At 39.0% G+C, this 24,793-nt stretch overlaps 1 protein-coding gene across 3 annotated transcripts in view; it reads left to right on the forward strand.

The window, feature by feature from the left end:
• The first annotated feature begins 12,788 nt into the window (after positions 1 to 12,788).
• NFXL1 (nuclear transcription factor, X-box binding like 1) overlaps positions 12,789 to 24,793 on the forward strand; it is an 80,538-nt gene continuing 68,533 nt past the window's right edge. Inside the window, exons 1-5 of one of the 3 annotated variants that reach the window (XM_053578117.1) lie at positions 12,789 to 13,804; positions 14,114 to 14,359; positions 16,377 to 16,550; positions 21,353 to 21,462; positions 23,370 to 23,503. In XM_053578117.1, the coding sequence (XP_053434092.1) occupies positions 14,116 to 14,359; positions 16,377 to 16,550; positions 21,353 to 21,462; positions 23,370 to 23,503 (662 nt within the window). In that variant the 5' untranslated portion in view covers positions 12,789 to 13,804; positions 14,114 to 14,115. The remainder of the gene's footprint in view (positions 13,805 to 14,113; positions 14,360 to 16,376; positions 16,551 to 21,352; positions 21,463 to 23,369; positions 23,504 to 24,793) is intronic. The other 2 variants (XM_053578116.1, XM_053578115.1) reach the window with 2 other exon arrangements.

The raw sequence follows: 24,793 nt of genomic DNA on the forward strand, positions 1-24,793 counted from the left end.
AGAAATAAGAAAACTGGGGAAATGAAGCAAATAGCATTAAATTTAGTTTGCATTTTTACTTTAAAAAAGTCCATTGCTTTAAAAAGTTTGAAAACTACTGATTGGTTTTAATGGTGTTGGAAATAAGACTGGCAAGGACACTGTCAATTTAGGCAATATTCTTCCTTGTGATTACTAAAATTATATTTATGGATTTCAAAGTTTAGAGACTGCTCTAAATATAAAATAGCAAACAACAGATTTATAGACTAAAAAGAAATAGTTTGATAATCCCCATACTAGTTTACCTCTAGGTAAAGAAGGAAGAAGATGAGAAATTCAAGGTGGGTAATTGGAGAATGCAGGGAATGCAGAAAGACTCCAGAGATAGTTTACTCCAAGCCTCCTCATTTTACAAATGTAGAAATGCTGAGCACTTCTCACTAAAAGCAGTGGGGATGAGAAGTATGAAAAACTTTGAGTGAGAATGGAATTTCTGGCATTCTTTGAGAGCGGTATTAATGTTTCAATGTGTGATAGAGCCAAAGTTGGGCATGTCCTAAACTCCAGCAATTTCTTTTTTTTATTTTTATTGTTAAATCATAGCTGTGTACATTAGTGCAATCAAGAGGTACAATGTGCTGGTTTCATATACAATCTGAAATATTCTCATCAAACTGTTCAACATAGCCTTCATGGCATTTTCTTAGTTATTGTATGTAGACATTTATATTCTGTCTTTGAGTAAGTTTCGCCTGTACCCATTCTAAGATGCACCGTAGGTGTGGCCCCACCCATTACCCTCTCTCCACCCTAACCTCCCCCCTCCCTTCCCTTCCTTGGCCCTTTCCCCATAGTCTTGTGCTATAGTTGGGTTATAGCCTTCATGTGAAAGCTATAATTTAGCTTCATAGTAGGGCTGAGTACATTGGATACTTTTTCTTCCATTCCTGAGATACTTTGCTAAGAAGAATATGTTCCAGCTCTATCCATGTAAACATGAAAGAGGTAAAGTCTCCATCTTTCTTTAAGGCTGCATAATATTCCATGGTATACATGTACCACAATTTGCTAGTCCATTCGTGGGTTGATGGGCACTTGGGCTTCTTCCATGACTTAGCAATTATGAATTGGGGTGCAATAAACATTCTGGTACAGATGTCTTTGTTATATTGTGATTTTTGATCTTCTGGTATAAATCTAGTAAAGGAATTCTAGGATTGAATGGCAGGTCTACTTTTAGGTCTCTAAGTATTCTCCAAACGTCCTTCCAGAAGGAACATAATAGTGTACATTCCCACCAGCAGTGTAGAAGTGTGCCCTTTTCTCCACATCCACGCCAACATCTCTGGTTTTGGGATTTTGTTATGTGGGCTACTCTTACTGGGGTTAGGTGATATCTCAAAGTAGTTTTGATTTGCATTTCTCTGATGCTTAAGGATGATGAGCTTTTTTTCATGTGTTTGTAGATCGTGCATCTGTCTTCTTTAGAGAAGTTTCTCTTCAAGTCCCTTGGCCCCCCCACCCCCATCCCCACCCCCGAGATGGGATCACGTTTTCTTCTCTTGCTAATACGTTTGAGTTCTCTGTGGATTCTGGTTATTAGACCTTTATCAGAGGTATAACCTGCAAATATTTTCTCCCATTCTAAGGGCTGTCTGCTTGCTTTACTTACTATGTTCTTGGCTGTGCAGAAGCTTTTTAGTTTGATCAGGTCCCAGTAGTGTATTTTTTTTTATTATATTAAATCATAGCTGTGTACATTAATGTGATCATGGAACACCATACATTGGTTTTATAAACAGTTTGACACATTTTCATCACACTGGTTAACATGGCCTTCCTGGCATTTTCTTAGTTATTGTGTTTAGACAATTATATTCTACATTTACTAAGTTTCACATGTACCCTTGTAAGATGCACCGCAGGTATAATCCCACCTATCACCCTCCCTCTGCCCATCCTCCCCTCTCACCCCTCTCCCCATTCTCCACATTCTTAGGTAATAATTGGGTTATAGCTTTCTTAATTGCCTGGGGAGTCCTCCTCATAAAATATTCACCCAGGCCGATTCCTTCAAGAGTTTTCCCTGCACTTTCTTCAAGTATTTTTATAGTTTCATGTCTTAAGTTTAAATCTTTTATCCAATGAGAGTCTATCTTAGTTAATGGTGAAAGGTGTGGGTCCAGTTTCAATCTTCTACAGGTTGCCAGCCAGTTCACCCAGCACCATTTGTTAAATATGGAATCTTTTCCCCACTGAATGTTTTTAATTGGCTTGTCAAAGATCAAATAATGGTAAGTAGTTGGATTCATCTCTTGGTTCTCTATTCTGTTCCAGACACCTACTTCTCTGTTTTGTGCCAATACCATGCTGTTTTGATCACTATCAATTTATAGTACAGTCTCAGATCTGGTAGCGTGATTCCTTCTGCTGTGTTTTTATTTCTGAGTAATGTTTTGGCTATTCGAGGTTTTTTTCTGATTCCATATAAAACGAAGTATTATTTTTTCAACATCTTTAAAATATGACAATGGAGCTTTCATAGGAATTGCATTAAAATTATATATTGCTTTGGGTAGTATGGACATTTTAACAATATTGATTCTTCCCAGCCATGAGCATGGTATGTTTTTCCATTTGTTGACATCTTCAGCTATTTCTTTTCTTACAGTTTCATAGTTCTCTTTAGAGAGATCTTTCACATCCTTTGTTAAGTATACTCCAAATATTTCATCTTCTTTGGCACTACTGTGAAAGGAATAAAGTCCTTGACTGTTTTTTCGGCGTGGCTATTGTTGGTATATATAAAGGCTACAGATTTATGGGTGTTGATTTTGTAGCCTGAGACATTGCTGTATTCCTTGATCACTTCTAAAAGTTTTGTAGTAGAATCTCTAGTGTTTTCCAGATATATGATCATATCATCTGCGAAGAGTGAAAGTTTGATCTCTTCTGACCCTATGTGGATACCCTTGATTGTCTTTCTTCCCTAATTGCAAGGGCTAAAACTTCATTACAATGTTAAAGAGCAACGGAGACAATGGACAACCTTGCCTGGTTCCTGACCTAAGCGGAAATGATTTCAATTTAACTCCATTCACTACGATATTGGCTGTGGGTTTGCTGTAGATGGCCTCTCTCAGTTTAAGTAATGTCCCTTCTATACCAATTTTCTTAAGTGTTCTGATCATGAAGGGATGCTGGATATTATCAAAAGCTTTTTCTGCATCAATGGAAAGAATCATATGGTCCTTACTTTTTAGTTTGTTTATGTGCTGAATTACATTTATAGATGTACATACATTGAACCAGCCTTGAAACTCTGGGATAAATCCCACTTGGTTGTGGTGTATAATTTTTTTGATGTGTTGTTGGATTCTGTTAGTTAGGATCTTATTGAGTATTTTAGCATAAATATTCATTAGTGATATTGGTCTATAATTTTCTTTTCTTGTCGGGTCTTTCCCTGGTTTGGGGATCAAGGTGATGTTTGCTTCGTAGAATGTGTTGGGTAATATTCCTTCTTTTTCTATATTTTGGAAGAGATTTAATAATATAGGTACTAGTTTTCTTTATATGTTTGGTAGAATTCTGATGTAAAGCCATCTGGTCCTGGGCTTTTCTTTTTAGGGAAATTTTGTATATTTGATGCTATTTCAGAACTTGATATAGGCCTGTTCGACATTTCCACTTCATTCTGCCTAAGTCTTGGTAGGTGGCGTACTTCTAGGTATTGGTCGATTTCTTTCAGATTTTCATATGTCTGAGAGTTTCTTGTAGTATTCGTTAAGGATTTTTTGAATTTCTGAGGGGTCTGTTGTTATTTCCTTGTTACCATTTCTGATTGATGAAATTAAAGATTTTACTCTTTTTTTCCTGGTTAGGTTGGCCAAAGGTTTATCTATTTTATTGATCTTTTCAAAAAACCAACTTTTGGATTTATTGATCTGTTGTATAATTCTTTTGTTTTCAATTTCATTTAATTCTGCTCTGAGTTTGGTTATGTCTTTTCTTCTGCTGGGTTTGGGGTTGGAGTGTTCTTCCTTCTACAGTTGCTTGAGATGTCCCATTAAGTTATTAACTTCCTCTCTTTCCATTTTCTTGAGGAAGGCTTGCAGTGCTATAAATTTCCCTCTTAGGACTGCCTTTGCAGTATCCCAGAGGTTCTGGTAATTCGTGTCTTGATTGTTGTTTTGTTCCAAAAATTTGGTGATTTTCTTCTTAATGTCGTCTATAACCCATCTATCCTTCAGCATAAGGTTGTTTAGCTTCCATGTTTTTGTATGGGTATGCAGGTTCCTGTTGTTATTGAGTTCAATTTTTATTCCATGATGGTCTGAGAAGATGCAAGGAATAATTTCAATTTTTTTAAATTTGCTGAGGTTACATTTGTGGCCTAGGATGTGGTTGATTTTTGAGTATGTTCTGTGGGCTGATGAGAAGAATGTGTATTCAGTTTTGTTGGGATGAAATGTTCTGTAGATGTCTGTTACATCCAGATGTTGAATGGTTAAGTTTGAATCTAAAATTTATTTGCTTAGCTTCTTTTTGGAGGATCTATCCAGGACTGCTAAAGGGGTGTTAAAATCTCCAACTACTATGGAACTGGAGGAAATCAAGTTGCTCATGTCTGTTAGAGTTTCTCTTATAAATTGAGGTGCATTCTGGTTGGGTGCATAAATATTAATAATTATAATCTCATCATATTGAGTATTACCTTTAACAAATATGAAGTGTACATCCTCATCCTTTCTTATTTTGGTTGGTTTAAAGCCTATTGCATCTGTGAATAGGATTGCAACACCTGCTGTTTTCTGCTTTCCATTTGCCTGGAGTATAGATGACTATCCCTTCACCTTGAGTCTAAATTTGTCTTTTAATGTAAGATGTGATTCTTGTATGCAGCAGATATCTCCCTTGAGTTTTTGTATTCAGTCAGCCAACCTGTGCCTCTTTAGGGGACAATTTAAACCATTCACATTAATTGAGAATATTGATAAGCCTTTTGAGAATCCGGTGTACCTTTTTAATCCTTTTGCGACTGTGGAAGTTGGAATTTGATCAAAAGTTTCTGGTTGGGTTTTCTTTTGTGGTGGAGGATTACTCTGGTCTTTATGGAGGATAGGTCTGCGAATACCCTGGAGAACTGGTTTAGTTATGGCAAATTTCTTCAACATGTAAATGTCATTGAAGTATTTAATTTGTCTGTCATAAATGAAACTCAGTTTAGCTGGGTACAGGATCCTGAGTTGAAAGTTAGTTTGTTTTAGGAGATTAAAATTCAATGACCATCCTCTTCTAGCTTGAAAGGTTTCAGCAGAGAGATCTGCAGTTATTCTAATATTCTTGCCCTTGTAGGTGATGGTTTTCTTTTGTCTGGCTGCTTTCAGAATTTTCTCTTTTATATTAAGTTTAGTGAAATTGATTATGATGTGTCTGAGGGATGTCTTATTTGGGTTGAGTCCTGCTGGAGTTCTTAAACTGTCTGCTATCTTAATTTCAGAATCTCTTGGCATGTCTGGAAAGTTCTCCTTCATAATCTCATGGAGAAGAGACTCTGTGCCTTGTGAAGGCACTTCGTTGTTTTCGGGGATCCCTATAAGATGAATATTAGTTTTCTTAGAATTATCCCAGAGCTCTCTGAGGGAGTGATCTGTTTTTGCCCTCCATTTCTCTTCCTCTTTGAGAGTTTGGGAGCATTCAAAAGCTTTGTCTTCAATGTCAGAAATCCTTTCTTCTGCTTGCTCCATTCTGTTACTGAGGGGATTCTACTTGTTTCTCAGATCTTTGAGGGCTGCAACTTGCTTGTCTCAATGTGTCAAAATCTTTGGTCATTTGGTCTTTGAATTCATTGAATTCTTGAGGTATCTTTTAGGTTACCCCTTGGAATTCTAATTCGATCTTATTTGCTATCCAGATTCTGAATTCAATTTCTGACATCTCAGCTATTTGTTTGTGCATGGGACCTTGTGCTGTGTCTGCCCCATTGATCCTTGGGGGAGTTGATCTACTCTGATTATTCATATTGCCAGAGTTTTTCGGTTGATTTCACCTCATGATTGTTTTGCACCATTGCCTCTGCCGTCCTCAGAGTTGGGGAGGTGTCTCTCCAAGATTAGACCCCAGCGGGATCACTCTATTGTTGCTGGATCTTTGTAGGAAGTGACCCTGTGTAGTTCCTCTGGGGCTGCTCCAGCCAGGGAGTTCTGGTTGTGGAAGCAGCTCCGGAGTGTGACATGCCCGGATCCAACAACAGGGCGGGAGTTGGTGCTCATGGTTCTGGGAGTGCCTGGCACTCAGTGACTTTGGCACAGAGAGCCCCAGGCTCCAGCAGTCTCTGGCCAGGAGAAGGGCTCTGCGCAGAGGCAGGGAGAGCTCTGGAGGGTACGTGGCTACCAGAGTCCCTGGCCAGACAAGTGGGCCAGTGCTGAGGCAGGGAGGGTATAGGAGGGATGACACAGGGTTGTGTGGCTCCCACAGTTCCTGGTCAGGGCATGCAGAGGCCCAGTGGGCGTGGGTCGGGGGTTGCGGCACAGCTCTTTTGGAGGTCCGGGAAGCGCCAAGCCCAGGAGTTTGAGATTGCTGTGAGCTGTGACGCCATGGCACTCTGCCCAGGGCAACAGCCCGAGGCTCCAGTATATCAAAACCAGTCTCACTCTGCCCCTGAGGGTTGAGGCTGTAAGGCAGCTCAGTCCCCACCTTTAGGCTGCTCAGTCACTAGGTTACTAGCTCCTGCCTGATCCTTGCTCTGCAACCCTGAGGGCGGAGCTTGCCGGGACAGTTCTCTCACAATGGCTCCCTGCGGCCCATAGCTGAACACTATTAGCTCCATCCAGCTCAGCAGCTCAGTCTGGGGCCCTAGACATGCCCAAAGTTCTCCGCACTCTTGCTCAAGCTCTCCCCAAGGCAGTTCAACTGAGTGCCAAGTCCAAAAACACCGAAATAGTTCACAGGAAAGGCCTTTCTGGTTTGCAGTCTCACTGTTTCTCCCCAAGAAGTTCAACTGAGTGCCAAGTCCAAAAAACACTGAAATAGTTCACAGGTAAGGCCTTTCTGGTTTGCAGTCTCACTGCTGCTTGTACTTACGGCTGCTGGTGGGATTAGGTCAATCGAACACATGCAACCACTTCCCAGTTTTCCACTGTTTTTCTCCTCTTGGGGTCCAGAAGTCCCTTGCTGACTCCCTATATCCTCAAAGGGATGATTATAGGCAGATCCCACCAGCCAGAGATGCCTGGAGTCTTATCTCCCCAGACTCACTGTGCCCAGTTGCAGAGAAGCTGTTACTCTGCTGCCATGTTGCTCCACCTCCACCTCCAGCAATTTCATTCTTAGGTATAGTCATTAGAAAAAAATCTGCCACATATGCCCAATAACATGTGCTGGATGACATATATAACAGCCACAAAACTGGAAACACCTAGATGTTTATCAAAAGGAGATAAATACACTGGAATATATTCCTATTGTGGAATACTGTGAAACATTGAATAGTAACAGATAACACTCACATAGTGCTAAGTTTGTGTTTTTCCGATGACAACGCAGTTAATCCTCATAACAAATTATAAGGTAGTTTCCACGATATTCCTGTTTAGCAGTTGAAGAAATGGAGGCAGGGAAATGTTAAGTAATTTACCCAAGCTCTAGAGGAAGTGACACTGCCACGATTTGAACGCAGGCAGTGTGAGTTGAGTGTCTCTGTTCCTAACCCTTTCACTGTGCTGACTTTTGTATGTGCACACAATATCACCTATGCAAAATTTACAAACATATCACACAACATTCAACAATGTTTATGGATTTGTACATATGATGCAAAAGTCTGATGTTGATAACGTCTAGGAGAATGGTGGATGCAAGAAATCAGAGTAGTTGTTACTTCTGTGGGGGATGAAGGACAACAAGATCAGGAGGGTGGGAAATACATAGGACATGCAAGGTCTGTGCTCTGTACAGGGTGGCCATAAAGGTTGTGTGCAATTTAAAATGCTGCACACAAATATTTCCCAGGACAGAGGGCAGTGACACAACCATAGCTCTTTGCAACCTCCAATTCCCAGGTTCAGTGATCATCTCGGTTCAGTCTCCTTGAGTAGCTAGTACAGGTGCATACCATCGCACCTGCTATTATTTTCTTTTTAAAGGCAGGGTCTCACTATGTTGCCCAGGCTGGTTTGGAGCTCCTGGCCTCAAGCAATCCTTCTGCCTTGACCTTTCAAAGCACTGGGATTACAGGCCTGAGCCACTGTGCCCCCAACAAAGCCTGAACTTTTGACCCTTGGTTCAGTGTTTACTTCATTATGACATTGTACTTGACTGCTTTCTACCAAGATCAAGTTTAGCACTTCCTTGCTGTCTGTGGTCAGAGTGCATATTGAGTAAATTCAAGATAATACTTTCTAGAATTATAGTTCATGTCTGGCTCTTGATTTCCTGATTAATTTGAGGTGAAAGAATGCATTTTCACCAGTGCATCCTTTTGGGATTCTGAATATAGCAATTTACCACAAAATTACTCATTAGCCTGACAAAGTTGGCTCTTCAGAAGAGTTGATATCAGATTTCTTGTCAGATTGCCAATTTCCCCTCTTTCCAATTAAGTTCATCTTGTGTCATCTGTGCTGAGCTTCAGCCAGTTGGACTTGGTCCAAGGAGCTACTTGGGTTAGTTCTTCAGCGAACAGGGAGCTTGTATTCTGGGTTTGTCACAAAGATTCATGATGCCGAGGAACACAGGTGCCCTGGTGACACCATAGTCCATGGTGTTCCATGACCTCCCAAAGTGGCATTATTGCTTACTCTGCAGAAAGAATGACAGATGAGCTACCCAATGGCACTCCAGGGGTGAACAGTTGCTTACCATTATCAGGGGGTCGCTAGGACAGGAATATAATTTTTCCCACTCACTTTTAAATTTAATAAGTCACTTTCAGCTCCTTAGCTTACAAAAAATTACTGATAATAGATCTCTTCACAGATATTTCCATTGTTTCATTCACCTGTAATTTTGCAATGCCTAAAAAGCCCAAAATATATAAAATTACCAAAGAATCATACCATATTAATGTGAAATTTGCTTTGATTATATTCCTGTTATTTTTATGTCTGAACTAAATGGGCACTTGAAATTCACTGGTTAAAGAGGAACAAGACTCTCTGGTGTTGGAAAAATTAACCTTTTTTTTCCTGAATGGAAATAATATTTATTTCCTCTTTTAGAAATTCCTTATTTATATTTTGATATTAAAGCCTTTAGTATAGACTTCTTGATTTAACACCACTGACATAGTTTCATTTCTATTTTTTCTTCAAGAGAGGGCCTGTTCCCCAGGCTTCCATGCTAAACCACAAAGCCATGGGCTTCTTTGCAGCTTAGAGAAAGTGGTCAAAAGTAAATCACAAAAAGTGGAATTGGAATGTTCTTAACACAAAGAAATGATAAATGCTTGAGGTGATGGATACCCCAATTATCCTCATTTGACTAGTACACATTGTATGCCTGTATCAAAACATCACACGTACTCTGTAAATATATACAACTATTACAAAATCACAAAATATAACAATATATAATACAGATTAACCATATTCCAAGCACTTATTTGCAATCAAATATAGATAGTGGCAATGTTGATTGAGCATTTTCTCTCTGAGCCCAAATTATAAAATTCTCTCAAACATATCTAAGTAGTCGATTGGTGTTGTAAATAGACTTGTGGACAAAAGGCCATGAGGAGGTATCATTTATTTAAACTTTCAAAAAGTTATCACACAACAATGATGTTGATATTTTTAAAATTGTATATGAGATTGGGAACAGATATTACAAAATAAATGGTAAGGAGAAACAGTATAGAGTCTCTAGGTATTGACGCTAGTGACCATGGTCATATTTAACATCTTTAAAACATGATATTAAAAACCAATGGATGAGGTTTAGTATAGATAAATTCAATATTGCTAAATTCCACTGGAGTACACTTGAACTAAGAATCAATCAAATACAGCTGAGGTCTAGATAAGGAGTTTCGTAGCTTGTAATGCTCCCAGTGAGGAATTACAAAAACATCACAGAAAAGCTTGGTTTCATTAGAAAGGACTTTTAAGAACAACAATTTTCTTGCATTAGTAGAAAATCACTACTGATTTTACATAATTACATGCACTTCTGTTTCATGAACCCTGAATATATTTTATCAGAAGTTCTACGGAATGACTAAAAGGCTGACAGAGTAGCCACCTGTGAATAAATGGTGGTGGGGAGGGGACATGGGCCTCTAGCCCAGAAACATAAAGGAAATATGCTTAAAAAAACAAGTGCCACCAATAGAAACCACCAAGAAACTTAGATGATTATTATTATTTTTTTTTTTTGTAGAGACAGAGTCTCACTGTACCGCCCTCAGTAGAGTGCCGTGGCGTCACACGGCTCACAGCAACCTCTAACTCTTGGGCTTACGCGATTCTCTTGCCTCAGCCTCCCGAGCAGCTGGGACTACAGCGCCCGCCACAATGCCTGGCTATTTTTTTGGTGCAGTTTGGCCAGGGCTGGGTTTGAACCCGCCACCCTCGGCATATGGGGCCAGCACCCTACTCACTGAGCCACAGGTGCCGCCCAAGATGATTTATTAAGAGAATAGAAAGCCAACATTCACCAATTCACCACCTCCTCTGAGATTCCATCTATGAAGTTTCCTGGAAAGCTGAAAAATCCCAGACCTATCTTTGGTAACTAAGAGACAAAGAAGACCAAAGCTCACAGTACACAAAGACCTTAATGCTCATCTAGACCTAAACCCAAGTGTAGGATAAACAGAGTGATCCAGTTGCCCCTGAGTTAGCTTTGTTGTTTGGACTTTCCCTAGTGTTTGCTACAGTTCTAAGACAATACAATAGGTAGACAAGATGGTGCAAAAACTCCAAGAAGGCTGGAAACCCAATGATCGTGAGGACTGAGGACAGGTGCAATAACAAGGGAAACTTTCTAGGGTGGTCTCATTCAAACTTCCTTGATGATGACCCACAGTAAAAAATACATTTTGTTTTGTGAGCTGGAAAACACAGCTGTAACCTTTCCAAGAAGAAGAATACTTACTTTTATAATACGCAATGTGCTAGGGGACCTTCTATTTTCTCTTTTCTATCATATTTTAGTTCTTTTAAAACATGCTTGTTGCAACGACCATTAATGTTATGATTAATTAATGGGGCACTAACAGAAATTAAAAAAAAAAAAAACTCTTCCAGAGAACAGTTAAGTAGAATTGTCTAGAAGAGAAACAGAAGATGTGGAAAATCACATAATGGGGAAGGGATGGAAAATACAAAGTAGTAAATGTTCTGTAAGTTTCTTCACATGAAACATCAATGGTTTCTCACTTTGCTATCACTAGGAATGAAAATACCTTATTTAGAGTGGTTGTCTGTTATCTCATGAGACCATACAATGCTAATAAATTATCCTGCTCTGGGATATCTGGGCATCAACCTCACTTGCAGGGATTTCCCTTCTAGTTCTTTTCTAGGATTTTTTCCCCCAACACATTCAGAGAAATAGTGAGCCTTTTATTAGAGCACAGATGAATGGCAAGCATGTTTGGCAAGGTGCATCGAGCCTGAAGAATGTCTGAAATGAGTCCTTTACAATGAACAAACACTACAGGCTCCTCCTAAGGTTTACATCTTCCAATTGTGCACATGTTTCTAAAGGCTCTCTCCTACCCAAGAACTTTGCTCTTGAGCTTATCTCCCCCTTAACTCCCCCATGCATTGTCATTTTTCATTTCTCTATGGTATAGTCTCTGTCCATGTATCATTGCTCCAATCCTAAAAGAATATCTGACACTTTAACCTGTTTCTGTTTCCTGCTAACACCTTATTTCTTTGCTCTCCTATATAAAACTCTTTTTTTTTTTAATTGCTGGAGAATCATTGAGGGTACAATGAGTAGTGGCTAAGGGTGTCCACGTGAGCAGGAGGGCTTCAGGGCCTGTTTCCATGTTGAGGAAGCTGCTCGGGAAGGTTATTGCCAGTCCGGGTGGAGGTTGCCAGGTCGCAGACCCACTCCGCAGCTGGGGAAAAGCCAGGTGAACACCTTTGCTCCGGCTATGCCTCTCTAGAACCATTCACTTAAAAAACCTAGAATCACCCACAAGTGGAATTTCTTGGTTATAGTACTTTAGAGACAGCTATAACTGTGACTGGAGTCACATGGTTATAACTTTTGCTTCTCAGATTATGCATTAACTCTCTTTTTTATTTATTTATTATTATTATTTTTATTGTTCGGGATTCATTGAGGGTACAATAAGCCAGGTTACACTGATTGCAATTGTTAGGTAAAGTCCCTCTTGCAATCATGTCTTGCCCCCATAAAGTGTGACACACACCAAGGCCCCACCCCCCTCCCTCTGTCCCTTTTTCTGCTTTTCCCCCCCATAACCTTAATTGTCATTAATTGTCCTCATATCAAAATTGAGTACGTAGGATTCATGCTTCTCCATTCTTGTGATGCTTTACTAAGAATAATGTCTTCCACTTCCATCCAGGTTAATACGAAGGATGTAAAGTCTCCATTTTTTTTAATAGCTGAATAGTATTCCATGGTATACATATACCACAGAGAAATGCAAATCAAAACAACCCTGAGATATCATCTAACCCCAGTGAGAATGGCCCACATCACAAAATCTCAAAACTGCAGATGCTGGCATGGATGTGGAGAGAAGGGAACACTTTTACACTGCTGGTGAGACTGCAAACTAGTACAACCTTTCTGGAAGGAAGTATGGAGAAACCTCAAAGCGCTCAAGCTAGACCTCCCATTTGATCCTGCAATCCCATTACTGGGCATCTACCCAGAAGGAAAAAAATCCTTTTATCATAAGGACACTTGTACTAGACTGTTTATTGCAGCTCAATTTACAATCGCCAAAATGTGGAAACAGCCTAAATGCCCACCAACCCAGGAATGGATTCACTTTCTTATTTATTTATTTAGTTATGTACGATTACTAGAGATAACTAAAGATGTCAGGGACAAAAACCTCCTGCCTTCTTAATGAATGATCCTTGTTATGGATTAACCTCCCCCTTGCTGCTTTATCTTAGACCAGATATTAGAAAAACACATGACTATTACACTTACTGTAAAAAATGTTCCTTCTCGAAAAGGAGGAACAATATATATAATCAATCAAATCATTGGAAAAATGTAGTAATCCTGCTAAAAACTCCTGTGACTATAAAAATGAAACCTTAACTTCCGTACTTCAGAAGGTAGACTCCATTCCTTGAAGCTAGGGTTTCCCCCTGGGCTAGCCTCAAACTTTGCATTTGAATAAACTTTCCTTAAATTAGACTTTGACTCTTTCGGTTATTTTAGGTTGACACCTGAAACGGTAACGTTTGCAACGGTAAGGATGGCTGAGAGCAAATTAGAGACAAATCCCGATACACAGCTAGCTGAGTTAGGGCCGGTAAAAAGCAGCACATTGAGAGCTGTGGCTGGCAAAAAGATGCATATTGAGAGGTGGGGGCACCTCCCCGCGCGCGCTGCTCCGGCGGTCCGCCCCTCCGGAGCCCCAGAGCACGCCGGGAGTTGTAGTTCCCAACGCCCGTCTAAATCTGCGCACGCGCCCGGAGGCCCCTTCCCCCGCCCCTCTCCCGGATAAGGAAGCGGCCAGTACTGCCACGCGTTCTGCGGCCCGAGGGCGGGGCCTTCTGGGAGTTGTAGTCGCTGGGGGCGGGCGTCGTCGGTAAGGAGACGTAGCTTTCCGTGGGGTCCGCTACTGCAGTAGGTTCCCGGCGGGAGCTGCAGGGTCAGTCTGCCGTTCTCCTTGCCACCTCGCTGCCCTAGCGGCTGCGGAGGCGCGTTCTTTCTCCCCAGTCTCCTACCTCAGCGCTGGGTGCTCCTTGCTCCGCGGCTGATTTTCCCTAGTCCTCGCCCTCTCTGTCGGTCTCCAGAGACGGGTTTGGCGGGACTCGCCGTCCGGGAGAGAGAGGGCCGCGACCTGCTGCAGTCCGCCCTGCAGGGACCCTCCTCCTTCGGCCCCTCACACTGGTTTTCCTCTTCCGTGGTACCGGCCAAACTCACGCTCCTTCCACTCTTTTTTTTTTCCCCTCTGCAGGGATGGAAGCTTCCTGGCGCCAGGTGGCCGGTGGCCGAGGCCGAGCCCGAGCCCGAGGACGGGCCACTGCAGCCCCCTCCTCAGGAAATGGAGTCCATGTCCGCGGCGCCGGGGGAGGGCGAGAGAAGGGGTCGGTGGGCTCCCTTCATTCTGGCCCCAGCCCCGGAGGAGCCGCGGCCGCCGCGGCTGCAGGTAGCAGGCACAGCCCCGCGGGATCTGCGGCGCCGCAGACTTCGGCAGCCAGCGGTGAGAATGGCTCCCGTCCTCCGTCTCACCTGGATGCCCTCTAAGGCAGCTTCCCTCGCTCTCTCTTTCACTTCTTTTCTCCTCCTTCGGGAGTTTATTATGCGGCCCACTTCTCAGACATTTCAGGTAGCTGCTTTTTTCGTCATTTTAGGCCGATTTCCATCATACCTTTTTGATCTTAATTTTAGTTGGTACCCCCCTTGTCAGTTCTCTGCTCTGTACTCTTCCCTTCACTCTTCTTTGCCTCCCTGAGACCCTAAGTTGTAATTGTGGCCAGGTGGTCTGATGTAGTGTTGTCTGGTTAACACAATGTTTTAAATATGGTTTGGTTGTGAGAGTTTGTTTTTAAAATGTCAAAATATGGTTAACTTTTTGTTTTTAAATAAGATTCTTGGTATCTTTGTGCCTGGCAATAGTCAGCTGGGCTGAGAAGCAGAAATCCCATTTAGCTTGTGCTTGGGCAGTCTTATCTCACATTCTCTCTCCTACTTATGGGTCCAGTTGTCATTTGCTAGCTTTGCCTGCTTTTGTTTATTGATTTAGCTTGTCTATTTCTTGTAAGCACTTGAGCTTGAGGTACCTCCCTCCCCTGTGGTTCCTTTTTACAGATTTGAAGTGCTTTCATGGCCGGATCTGGTGTTGCCTTGTCGTTTTAGTGAATGGAGCCTGAGAGCCCTTACAATTGTGGATGAGGCCAAGGGGCTAGTCCTTGAAATCATTTTATTTATGTGTTTGCAATATATTTTTCCAAATGTAATTTTTTTGTTTTGGAGGGTAGTGAAATTGAGCTTCTGAGTGGTTTTCCTCTTAGGCTAATTTTAAACTCTCTTGCTGTTCAAGTTTTAAATCATATATCTTAAAGCCATTACTTTTTTTGCTAGTTTTCAGAGATTCCTAGGGAAGCATTGCATACATTTTCTTCCAGTTTTACATGAAATTAAAACTGGTTGATTAAACTAAACTGGCTGCAAGAGTAAAAGGAAAATGAAGTTTCATGAGAAAAATACAAGATAAAACATCAAGTATTAATACAGTACTTAAAATAAGAGAGCGTATCTTTGTAGTGGCTCATCAGTTTCAAGTATAAAGTGATTTTTAAGTCAGTAAATTTAAAATTTCAACATGGGCACTAATGAATTTGGACGAGTTCAGGTTTCTGGCTTCTTAACCTATGGTCGCTGTCCATTAGAGCTTATTGAAACTTGGTGCTTGAAGAAATTTCTGTAGTTTCCTGCTCTCAAGAAATTTAAAGTCTCTTCAGGAATGTGTTCTATGAAATAATCCATAATAATTCTGTTTTGCACGATTATTTAATCAAGTAGCAAAATGAGAAGTCCAGATAGTGGAAAAACTAATCCAAAACTATTTAACATTCTTTTTGGAATGAAGTTGTAAGAAGCATGTTTTCTATGTTAACATTTCATGTAGATTAATGTGAAATGTATTTTTTGTGACCAAAATGTCAAAAAATCCATGCTAATGGAAAAAGTTCTTCAACTTTCTAAGAAGCAGGTTGTAAATTTGTTTGGTACATGGTGAGAACTGTGTGCAACTCTTTGGGGGCTGGTCTGCAGTTCAGAAGAGGGGGTAGTTTGAAGTACCCACCGTCCCCAATTCTCATGCGCTCCCCACTGTGGACATGTTCTCCCACCTCTTAAAAATTGCTGTGTACAATGTTTACACATTTTCTCATTTTAATTTTTATGAATCTTAATTTTGAGGTTGAGTTTTTTGATACTTTTATTATATTTTCATAATTTTTTTGATTTGTTACTCACTCTGTTTCCGTAACACTTTGATGCATTACCAGACAACATACAAAAGTGAAAGTATTCTCTCTTTAGTTGTGTCAAGGAATTTGAAAATACTTTTTTTCATGGATTATAGTCAGATAGAATGCTATAACAGTTACTTTAATGTTTGTGCTTAAAAATGATATACTTCTACAGCATGCCTTGCATTTTGAAAGATTGTTTTGCGGATATGAAGCTTTTTCCTTTTTCTCTCTTTTAAACAGAGCTAATGTCTCAGAGGAAATTTGAAGAAATCAAGAAGGCTAATCAAGCTGCAGCCAAAAAACTTGTTGAAGAGCAGTTTAGCTCTTCATCCGAAGATGAAGGAGATGAAGATTTTGAAGGGAAACAGGGAAAAATAGTTGCTAACACATTTATAACATATACCACTCAGACAGGTACTGATCTTTTAAATTTTGACTTTTTTGACATCAGAGAAATAATATTCTTGACATTTTTTTGATAACCTCTTTATTCTACATGGAATAGTTTCTGTATGTTAAGAACAAGCTTTTTGTGTTATAGAGTTGAATTTTTGTATGTTTTGATGTTTGAGTTATATGTTGTGTAACGCTTTCCTTTCTTTAAAGCAATAGAACAATATTGGCTCTTTAACAGTCATGGGAGTCATTTTTACATAGAATGGTTGGAGGGGGTTGCCAGAGCTCCCTGGGAGATGAGCCAGGGAAGCTTTTCCTGGTTGTGATTTGATTGGACTAGAGAACTTTTTTATACCCCCTTCAAATTAGTCTTCATTGTTTTCTCTTTTACGTCATGTCAGATGTGTCTTAAGGTCTATTTCATTTCTTGATTCTATTTCCTTATTTTATATCTTATTCATAATATGCAATTTTTATTATTTTTGAGACAGAGTCTCACTCTGTCACCCTGGGTAGGGTGCTGTGGCGTCGTTATACCTCACAGCAACCTCAAACTCTTGGGCTTAAGTGATCCTCCGGTCACCATCTCTTGAGTAGCTGGGACTACAGGCACCCACCACAATGCCCAGCTAGTTTTTTTTATTTTCACTAGAAATGGGGTCTCCCTCTTACCCAGGCTGGTCTCGAACTCCTGAGCACAGTGATCTATCTGCCTTGGCCTCCCAGAGTGCTAGGATTATAAATATGAGCCACTGCACCAGGCCTTCATACATATTTTAAAGTTAAATCTCCTCAGGTTTGTCATGTGTACATTCACATTATCTATTGTTTATATCTGGGTTGCTCTTAAAGCTATATTTATTTACGTGAGAGTGGGCCAAAGTAATGTTACTGTGTGTGTACCACTCAGTATATTATTAAGTGTAAAAACAGATTATTTTAAATATGCCTAAGCTTTCCGCATTTTATTCTTTAAAATCATTATTAGAAATATTCTTGCCTGTAATACATACATATTTGTAGATATGTTACATTGCCAGGTGTCCAACCTTTTTTTTCCCATCTGCTGCACATTGGAAGAATAAACACAGTAAATACACAAACACCAGCAAAAGCTAATTAGCAAAAAAAAAGGTCCGTGCATACTTTTCAGGATATCCCACACTACAGATAAGCAAAAAAAGTCCTCACAAAATCAGCATGCGGCCACAGGCTGCAGGTTGGACACACCTGTTTTTTTATTTATATATTTTTGTATTAGTAATTGTTTTTTCTATAGGAAAGCAAAAAAATTCTGGGGTGGATTAGATTGCCACTCTTATACCTCTTATTTGTGGGGAAAAAAACACACCATGCAGTGGGTAAGTACATTGACTCTTGAGCCAGACTGTCAAGATGTGGATCTTCGCTCCGCTACTTGGTCAGATGATGCTTTGCACATTATTTAGCATCTCAGAGGCTCAATGAGTCAACACATAGTACCCATAAGATAGTATATGCTGTATATCTGTTTGCTGAAATGTTTAATATATTTTGTGGCTTGATAATAAGATATTTTCTACCATAGCTGCTTCTCCCTTGTCTTTCAAAAAAAAATGTGTCTGTCTTATTATACTTTCCCTTGATCACAAGGTGCTACGTCATAAAACCACATCAGCTCTTCTCCTCCTCCATGCTGTTGTGTTCCTTAATTGTTATACTGGCTGTCCCTAAAGTCACCATACATAGGGAAAATGAGAAATTGCAGCTAAATGTACCTTTATTCACCAAACATTCTTAACAAAAATTTTACAAAGAGGTGGCCAACATGTGTAGAAAATATTTTGTAAATATTTTGTTAAATTTAGTTAATGGATATTTAGTAAATAAAGGTACATTTAGCTGCAATGTCCCATTTTCCCTATGTATGATGACTTTAGGGGCAAATTCAAGGACACCCTTTTGGTGCATTCTTGAGGAGTATAAGGCCAGTAAGGCCAGGATTCAGGATTGTTAGTACCACCGCGTCAGATGCACAGTCAAGTTTGAGCGTGAGTTAGAATGAAGGCATTGCAAGAGCACGCTGCCAGATCTTACGAGAGGCTCGTGGATTAGTAGTTTCCCTTTCCTTCCCCCCACAACTTTGGTGATTCGGTGATCCCAAATAATGGGATCATGAAGATAGGTACACATTATCAAGTAGGTTTCTAAAGGGAATTTAGATGAGGGAAGCTAGGGAATTAAGCTGCTTAATAGCTGCTAGGGAATTAAGATTAGGAAGTTTGGTAAGAAGTCCACTCAGCCAGGTAAAGGGTTATAAAAAGTAACTTAAAGGTGAGAGTGTTTCTTGCTTCTAGACTTTCGACAACATAAACTTAAATTTCCTGTGCTAAGAGGAGTGCACTTGAACCATTCTAGATGGAGGCAGATTTTATTTTTAAATAGGAAATACTATAATGTAACTCAATCTAGTGTTTAGAAAACATTTGTCATTTGTTTTGTTTTTAATCTGGTTTTGATCTTAAAGTGTTAAACATTAATTAGGCTGTTTTGTGTCAGATCCATTACTATTTTGATTCTCATTCCTTTATGTTCTGCACTTCACCTATAGCAAAGTGAGGAAGTCTGGTCACTTGATTTAAGAGCAATAAATGCCAGAGTAATGGGATGGTTCCCATTTCACTTTGATACATCGAACACCAGGACTTTATGAATGGAGTTAATTTTTACTTAAACACAGACTTGTGTTTTTGTGATTGTTCTCTCAGACTTCCAACTTGTATACCAACTTCCTGATGAGTATCTCTATCTTTCTGGCCCAGGACATATCAAGCATGTGTTGAAAGACAACTTATTTATTCTCTTGTTTTCTTTATCTCAGTAGTGCTGTAATTTTCCCAGTCCCCCATCCAAGCCAGAAATCAGGGGGCAGGGATGGTACAGACTTGGTGTGAGTGTTGTCATTTACTACTGCTGCTCTCTGCCTGTGCCAGACAGCACATCAGCAACAGCTCTCTTTCCTTCCAAATCGTGACATGAACATCAGCTTTTAAAAGTGGCACATCTAGTTGTCACCAGGCCCTCCTAAGTTTTACTTCCTTAATTTCTTGAATCTACTTTTCCTCTCTCTTCATGCTATCATTGCCTAGTTCAAGCCTTTATAGCTGTTTAATATGTGGATTCAATCCACATAATGATCGTGAGGTAGGTAATGGCTATTACTAATTTTCCTTTGAGGAAACTGAGTTATATTAGGTAACCTGCTCAAGGTCGTTCTTTGCTTTATCTGCTATAACTGATACTTATCTGGCACTTCCTGCTGCCAGCCTTGGCCTCTGCATACTCTTTTTCTTCAGTTGCCAGAGTGATGTTTTTAAAATGCATGACTTCAGATGCCACGCTATCTACTCTGACATGCCGGGCAATACACTTTATTGCTGAAGCCAGACTTTAATATAAGTTTCAAAGAAATCTAACATAAATTTTATAAGGTTAGATTTTATTTTTGTAAAAGCCTATTCTGTCTTGCTCTTAAATTTCATTTTCTATGGGCTTGCTGTTAAAATAGATGAAATTTAAAATGTTACATGCTTGTTAAAGCCAGCTGTTGACAATAATGGTTATAAGTTTTGCTTTTAAGAATATTTTGAAAACTTCAATGTTTATTTGAAATAAAGCAATTGTACTTAACAATTTTATAATAATTCTTAGTTATGAGAGCACTTTTACACATCTTTTGTTTAATTTACTGAATTACATTTATGATGGTAAGGCAAGCTTTCATAAGTGCTGTGTTTACTTGGATGATTTTAGATTAGATATTAAACAGTTTTACAAATGTCTTATTTATGTATTTCTTCTTTTTGGCAACTTAGATTTTGTTTTGAACTGAGTTACTGCTATAGAAAGTTCTGAACTTAGGTAATTTATCTGCTTTTCTTGGCGGCTTAGTTAACCTCTGTGGAGCAATCTTTATTGTACTAAAAGGCATACAGGCTTGTTTCTCTCATACCAAAAGTGACTCAGATCACTCTGCTTTTGGTATCACTTGTGCCCTCGGGTACTTGTTCTGTCTTTAATTTTGCTGTTACTTGTTATTTCTTGGACCTTCTTGCAGGTCCTCACTGCAGCATAGCATGGAAGTTAAGAGGGCTCGCTTTGTAAACAAACTGAAGTTACTTAATTGTTCTGTGCCTCAGTTTTCTCATCTGTGAAATGAAGATATAGTTCATTTAATCCTAGCGAAATATTAATAGTCCAGTGTCCAGCAAGTAAATTCTCAATAGTTATTTTAAAAACTGTCTAGTAATTTTTTACAAAAGCTTATGCCACCTTTAAGTAGCAGGGAATTTAATTAAATGTAGTTCTTGTGTGGTTCTTTAATGAACTCAAGGTCTTTTCATTCAGTAAGTTTTTATTAAGAATACTACATCTGCTAAGTGCTAAACACACAAACACACCCATGCTTACCCTGGTCCTTAGCTAACTGGCGGTACATCAGTTTTGACTTTTCCATCCCTTTCACACGTTTTGGTGTGTTTTCCCTTGTTATTTTATATCTTGCTGCTCTAGTTTGAGGCTCTGCCCCCTCCCCCCGCCAAATTTATTAAGGACTGTAACAGCAAAACAGACATGTGCAGAGAGAGAGCTTTTGCATCAAATACATAAGGTTTAATGCACGAACTTTGTGAGCTTGTGGTGGCTCATTAGTTCACATTTTTCATTTACAGTTTGAGCAATGGAAATCGCTAGATGTATCTCATATAATGTGGTGCTCTTAGTGAGTTTGTGTCATTTTCAGGTATTGTATAACATGAGATTTTCAATTTTTAAATTTCAAGATGGAGATACACGTGAGCTGGAGCGAACAAAGCAGTATGTGAATGAAGCTTTTCAAGCAGGGGCCATGACGTGCTTAATTTGCATTGCTTCAGTGAAGAGAAACCAAGCAGTAAGTTTTTCTCCTCATCTATTTTAATGTATTTCCCCCAAATATCTTATTTTGCACTTATAATTCTTAACCAGTGGTTATTATTTTTGCTTATTTTTGTTAAAAAATGCTTCATTTGAGAATTTTTTATATGAATTGATCTTCCTGGTATAAATCTATAATTTAAAAATTTTACCTCTAAATGAGCATCTGATATATTTAGCACTACTAATATAACTGAAGTGAGTATCTTCAGTTTTAATGCACATGTCAGTTTGATAAAGCCCTTCTAGTACAGTATTTTAGAGATTCCCACAAATATGAAATGTAAAAATGTACTATATTTCATTACTTTCAGTGTATTTATAAAAAGATAGATATGGGGTGGGACCTGTGGCTCTCAAAGGAGTAGGGCGCCAGCCCCGTATGCCAGAGGTGATGGGTTCAAACCCAGCCCCGGGCAAAAACTGCAAAGAAAAAGAAAAAAGGTATGGTCTCTGCCTTCAAGGAAGTGAAACTTGACAGGGACACTTAAGGTTTATTAGTCAATTTCTCCTGTGTTGAAGTCATCATGGGAAGTGGCTGGGGTCACTGGGAAGAGAGATTCGGGTATAACTCATGTTCAGAGGAGCAATGACCCAGTGGGAAAGATATCTATAGAAGCAATAAAGAGAAGTGATGACTAAATATGATAGACTCAACATTTAGACCTCAGAATCCACTGCTGTTTTAGCAGCATTGCTAGAGAAAGAAAATCAGGCCACATGAAATGAGTTGGTCATGTAAAGTGAATCTGAAGGTTAATATGCTCAGGTTGGTGGGTGAGTGTAGCAAATGGAGACACCTTTGGTTGGCTATGTCTTGTGGCCTACTCTGATTTCAACCGCAGCGAACTAAGTTTCTCTGCATGTGGATATAATTCCACCATAAGTATTTGCCATGTTTGGTTTTTCCTGCCTTAAAGTTTTCTTCTTGGGAAATGATTGAGCGAGAACAGAACCACCAGAGATTTAATGCCCCTTGGGGCAGCATTTTACCATGGGAAAGTGGTGGACAAATGCCTCAGCTTCCTGTCCATTAGGGAGTGGAGCTGAGGTGGTCCAAGTCATGTTTAACATGGTCTCTCAGAGGGAATCCCCTACTGGATGGCTCTTCTGTGACCCTCAGTGGTAATCAACCGAACAATGTGTCATTGATTGACATTTCCTCTTGCCTGTCTTATCCTCTCACTTTTGCATCCAAGTTCTTATCTGAGGTATTGCTTTTGGGGTCACCCAAACTAAGAAATTGACTTTTTTATTTTTTGTGCCATTGCTAACTTATGCAATATGCAATATTTTATCAAACAGTTGTAAAATTTTAGGAGAAAAGAACTGATTTTTATTAATTATATCAGAGTATTAGAGATTTTAAAAATTAACTTAGATATTAAAATAAATAAAAAATTAATTTCTTAAAATTTTAAATTATACTAGAACCTTTATAGTTGACCATCTCCCTTCCTTGACCTCCTTAAGTTGACCTAATATTCATAGACCAGACATGTACCACATGTACACGTCAGACTGGAGGCCTAGAACCCTTATGTTGAGCACCTCTGTATTTGACCATTTTGTTACAATCCTGAGTGGTCAACTTACAGAGGTAATACTGTATAAAAAAGTTGGACACCTTACAGAATATTAGAAGTAGTTATTTTAGCTGAATGAATCTTTGTGATTAATATTTTTCTTTAAAGTGTTTTACACTTACATACATTTTTATAAATAACATTTCTCCTATTTAATGCTGGAAGGAAAGATTTTTTTTCCCTTTAATCCTTAGGTAGCTGTTGAAACTAATTTAGTGTGATGCTTATTTTAAAGTATTATGGAATTAACAAAGACAAATCATTGCATACATATTAATTTCTGATACCTTTGTCATAGGTTTGGAGCTGTTCAGGATGTTTCTGTATATTTCATATGCCCTGTATCCAGAAGTGGGCTAAAGATAGCCAGTTTCTTGTATCTTCTCCTTTGACAGATGATGATTTTGGAAAGAGAGATTATCCCTGGCCTTGGTAACTTTTCTAATTAGTTGGATTATTAAATTGTAGAATAAATGAAAATTGTAGATTATAAATTGTTTTACTGGTTTCAATCTCCATGTTGGGCTTTCATTTAGTCCTTTGATTTGTGATGCCATGGAACCTTGATAATGGCTTTTTTCTCCCCAGTTTTTATAACTAGTTCTTTTTAATAACTATTAAATAATAAATCGGTCAGATTTTATTTTTTTCCTGTGCAAAACAGTTCCCTAATTATCCCTATAAATGACTTTTCTGTAGAACTGAGAATCATTCATAATCCTGGAACTTCTCACTAAGGATTGCCATCAGTGTACATGAGCATTACATTGGACAAGACTGTCATCTAACATATTTTGATCATAGGCTTCTTAGTTTTATTCTCAAAATCTCAAAACTGCAGGTGTATGCATTAATTTTTCTACACGTATTTTATTTGTTTTTTATTGATGATTATTTGATCTTGAACTTCTATTATATTTCTAGAAAGAGTTGGGAGGTGGAAATTCTATATCTCTGCTAAATAAAGACGATAAGAAATTTATCCATACTCCCATCCCAGATAGATAGATTTACTGTCAAGGTGATGAAACATAACCTTCAGGGTCTCTTGTGTGTTCACATTTTATAACTTCCGTAACTAATTTTACGTTTATAATTGTGTGTTTTTTCTTAACAGAGGCCTTCCAAATTGTGTAAGATTCAGGTCTTATAAAATCTGGATCCATATCCAGCCTCCTTTTATTACTATAAATACTGATAACATTTAGAAAATTGTGGTGGTGTAGTTTTAAAAACGTTTTATATATAGTAGCTACTTTGTAAAAATAATTCTTGACGATGTGTGAGAGATTTAATTCCCCAGTTACCAATCAGAATATTTGAAGTTAGTTGAAGAGAAATAATACATTCAGGCTCTTCTTCCTCTAATTTAAGCGCTGGAGCCAGGATTTGAACCCTAAGATTTCTGATTTCCAAATTCAGTGTTTTTTACGTTTTTTCAACTGAGTTCTTTCTCATGATCCTGCTTTTGGATGTGTTATTTGTTTTCTCTTTATTGAATTCACACTTCTTTCAAACAGTTTTAAATTTCCAAGTCTATATAGTTTTGCTGCTATATACTTGTTATTTGTAGTGGAGGGATTCTAGTATTTAAAAGGTATAGAATTAACCAGCTATTCCGACTTGTTAGTTGTAGAGATTTTAACACATCCTTTTTCTCATCTTGCCCTTCTCACTTCTATTTTAAGTAATTATTTTGCCATGGGGATGGAAAGTACCAGT

This window comes from Nycticebus coucang, chromosome 23 (assembly GCF_027406575.1).
Source record: "Nycticebus coucang isolate mNycCou1 chromosome 23, mNycCou1.pri, whole genome shotgun sequence".
NCBI classification, from domain to species: Eukaryota; Metazoa; Chordata; class Mammalia; order Primates; family Lorisidae; genus Nycticebus; species Nycticebus coucang.